At 38.2% G+C, this 2,996-nt stretch overlaps 1 protein-coding gene across 1 annotated transcript in view; it reads right to left on the bottom strand.

Moving 5' to 3' along the window:
- Positions 1-212: 212 nt before the first annotated feature.
- Positions 213-2,996, bottom strand: part of COMMD3 (COMM domain containing 3) — a 20,320-nt gene continuing 17,536 nt past the window's right edge. Inside the window, exons 4-10 of the mRNA XM_031066834.1 lie at positions 2,595-2,974; positions 2,427-2,490; positions 2,306-2,340; positions 1,933-1,993; positions 1,792-1,848; positions 1,633-1,692; positions 213-580 (exon numbers count right to left, since the gene is read on the bottom strand). Of these exons, the coding sequence (XP_030922694.1) occupies positions 521-580; positions 1,633-1,692; positions 1,792-1,848; positions 1,933-1,993; positions 2,306-2,340; positions 2,427-2,490; positions 2,595-2,974 (717 nt within the window). The 3' untranslated portion in view covers positions 213-520. The remainder of the gene's footprint in view (positions 581-1,632; positions 1,693-1,791; positions 1,849-1,932; positions 1,994-2,305; positions 2,341-2,426; positions 2,491-2,594; positions 2,975-2,996) is intronic.

Below are 2,996 nucleotides of genomic sequence, written 5' to 3'. Positions count from 1 at the left end.
CAAGATTAAACCGAATCCTTTCTCGCCCCCCGCGCCGGGGTCCGACTTTTCCTCGTAGGAGAGATGTAAGATCGGCTGGAAGTGACAAAGCGCGGCGGGCTATTTAGCAAACGCGCCGCAGCCGCGGCACGGCAAGAAGGCGCTTTTGCCTCACGGAGCTGATCTAACGTTTAGCATCTTACTTTTAGGTACAGCTAATTCATCCATAAAAATTGCACAACAGGCGCGAATAAACCTTTATTAGATCGCAGAGAAAAATAAGCAGTGACAGTTGTAAAAATATACAAAATAAGACAGAAGGAATACTTTGATGACACGACAGTTCAGCAAATATTAAAGAGGAGTTAATAAAAAAAAATTACATGAGCAGGGAATACCCAGTGCAGACGTAAAAAAAATCATTTAATTCACATCCAAGGACTTAAAAAAACCCCAGTTTGCATCAAGAGATGAAAGACATTTGTCATTTAGGAGACACTTAGGAAGGAGAGTGCTTCAGCAGGCTGACACCTTCCTTTAATCACATCTGAGTCGCTCGTTCTAGACTTTTTGCAGCATCTTTTAGCTTTCCCACTAAGTCCTAAGAGATGAAATAGAGTCTTAGAATAAGCATATTTTTTAAAGGTCAGCTAGAAGAACAGAGTATTTTTTTTAAACAGAGACTCAAGTGAAACCAGCACCTTGTAGTACAAAGAAGTGTTGCAACTGATGAACAATGCAAGCAAATAATTAAATAGCTCTGTATTTTATAATGTAGTCAGAAAAGTGGGAACTGAAGGAAAACCCTCTTTAAAATGTATTTTCTCCTAAAATAGATCATTATTATTTACACGTAGATTTTATTGGTATTGCCACAATGGCTAAAGCTGACATTTGCTTCTGGCTTGAACTACTACATGGATTTCTAAAACACTGAAAATATTTTGGGTGCAATTTTGTACTAGGACCATTCTCCAGCCAAAGCACATCAGATTTCACTATGCCAGCAAACCAACTAGAAACACTCATTACTGACAAAAGGACAGCTTTTGAGACACACTTAAAAAGAGGAGGTGTAAACCTGAAGTTTTAATATCTTGCTTTTCCTCTCCCACCGAGCCCTCTTCCCGATCCTCCAGAGTTTGGTCACTTCCAAGCATTACAATACCTCTATTGTTCAGTTACACATTTAAATCGCTAAACAAAGATCAACGTTTGTTTCAGGACATTTCTTACATGTCATTAACACCACTGAAGAGCCTTCAGTTCCTTCTCTATTTTTAATCATGACACATTTAAATCACTGAACCAGCTTCTTTAATAATTTCTCTAAAGCACAGGAAATCAGAGTTTCAGAAAATGATGAGTTTCCTCCCACATATACATATGGATTACAGTTATGAAAACAGACAAAATATTTATGCACGTACGTAAAACACTCCCCACGCAACTAAATTCAGTAACTTTCCAACTTTATTTGAAAAGACAGTAAAAATACACTTGGATAACTTTTATGGAAAATTCTCTTACCCTCCCAGTATTGGATTTTTTTTAAAGTAATAGTGTATATTATTTAATTTTGATTGGCAATTTGTTAAAAACAGGGACATCCACAACTGGGGCTAAGCACAGAAAGATGAAGGAAAGAAGTACCTGTAATTGCTCCATTGTACAACTAAAACTAACATCTGGGTGTGATCCTGAATCACTGCTCTGAAGGGAAAAAAAAGCAAAGAAACAGCAATGTCTATTGTATTTAAAAAATATCTTGAAATTGCATTTTTTCCTTTGAGGGTGCTGGGAGTACAGTACCTCTACATTTAAGGTCACCAAATAGGAAGGCTGGTAAGTTTTATGAAGTTGATTGTTCTAAATTAAAAACAAAGAACATATAAAAAGCCAGCTCTCAGCATTAAAACAGATGAAAGAAACACCTTGATCTGTTAAAATTACCTTGATCTGATATTCCAAGCGCCAAGACACATCAGTTATATGGAGAGGAGATCTGCCTATGCTGGAAGACACAACAGTTACAAGTCCCCTTATGCTAAAAGAAAGGGTCATTTTCTCAAGCTGTCCATCAATAAAGAACTTTTCATGATCCTGGTAATGCTTCTTGAGAAGTTCTAAAAGGTTATTTTAGAGTAGAATTCCAAATGAAGAAAAGTTCCTATAGCTGTTTTCTAGAGTTTGTTAAAAATGCACTTCATTTTTTAATGGAACAATATTACTTACTTTAATCACCTAAAGTATGCAGAAGTGTTTTCCAGGACAGTTTCAAACTAACTGTAAGTGAAACCATGTCTCTGCTGAGTGATTGACCTACCTTCCCAATAAGATTTCCAATGCATCCTTGTTTTTCTGAAGCAAGAGAAAAAAAAATTACTAGGTTCAATAAATTCCTATGAAATAAGAAAAAATTAATAAGCTAAAGTCAGTTTAAAAACCTGATATTCGGTGCAAAATTGTTCTATTCTCTCTTTATCCAGTTTGCAGTCTTCTAGGCACGTGCTACAGGGAAAAAGAATTCATTAGTTTTCTGTTAACATTAACTCAGCAGTACACTTCTAAGTAACAACTGCTAGAAAAATGGTGTAGCTTCCAAGTATGAGTACCTTATAGCAGATATGTCAGCTTTCTGCTTCCCTGCCTCCAGAATACACATTGCAGCCGCAGCATGGCAATGTTTTAATACTGTAGGGTCAATATCTTTCAGGTCTGGATCGTCTAAAATAAATGAATTACTGATGACACACTTATTTGCCAAACCCCAGCACACTGTACCAAAGGCTGCTGCTCGCCCTTTGAACGCTATCTTTCCCACAAAAACGTCAAAATGAAACACGTTTGGTGTTTCAGAGCGAGAGGACAGAAGAAGCAGGCAAGGCGTGAGGAGGCAGAGGAGAAGGTGAGGGGCTGAAGCACCGGCTGGGGCGAGCCGTACCAGGCGGGGCCGTGCGGCGCTGAGCGCCCCGCCGCCCCCCAGGCCCTTCCCCTTAAAAAAAATAAAAAAAAGA

Source organism: Geospiza fortis, unplaced genomic scaffold (genome assembly GCF_000277835.1).
Source record: "Geospiza fortis unplaced genomic scaffold, GeoFor_1.0 scaffold138, whole genome shotgun sequence".
NCBI lineage: Eukaryota > Metazoa > Chordata > Aves > Passeriformes > Thraupidae > Geospiza > Geospiza fortis.
This window is presented reverse-complemented; position numbering and strand designations above follow the sequence as displayed.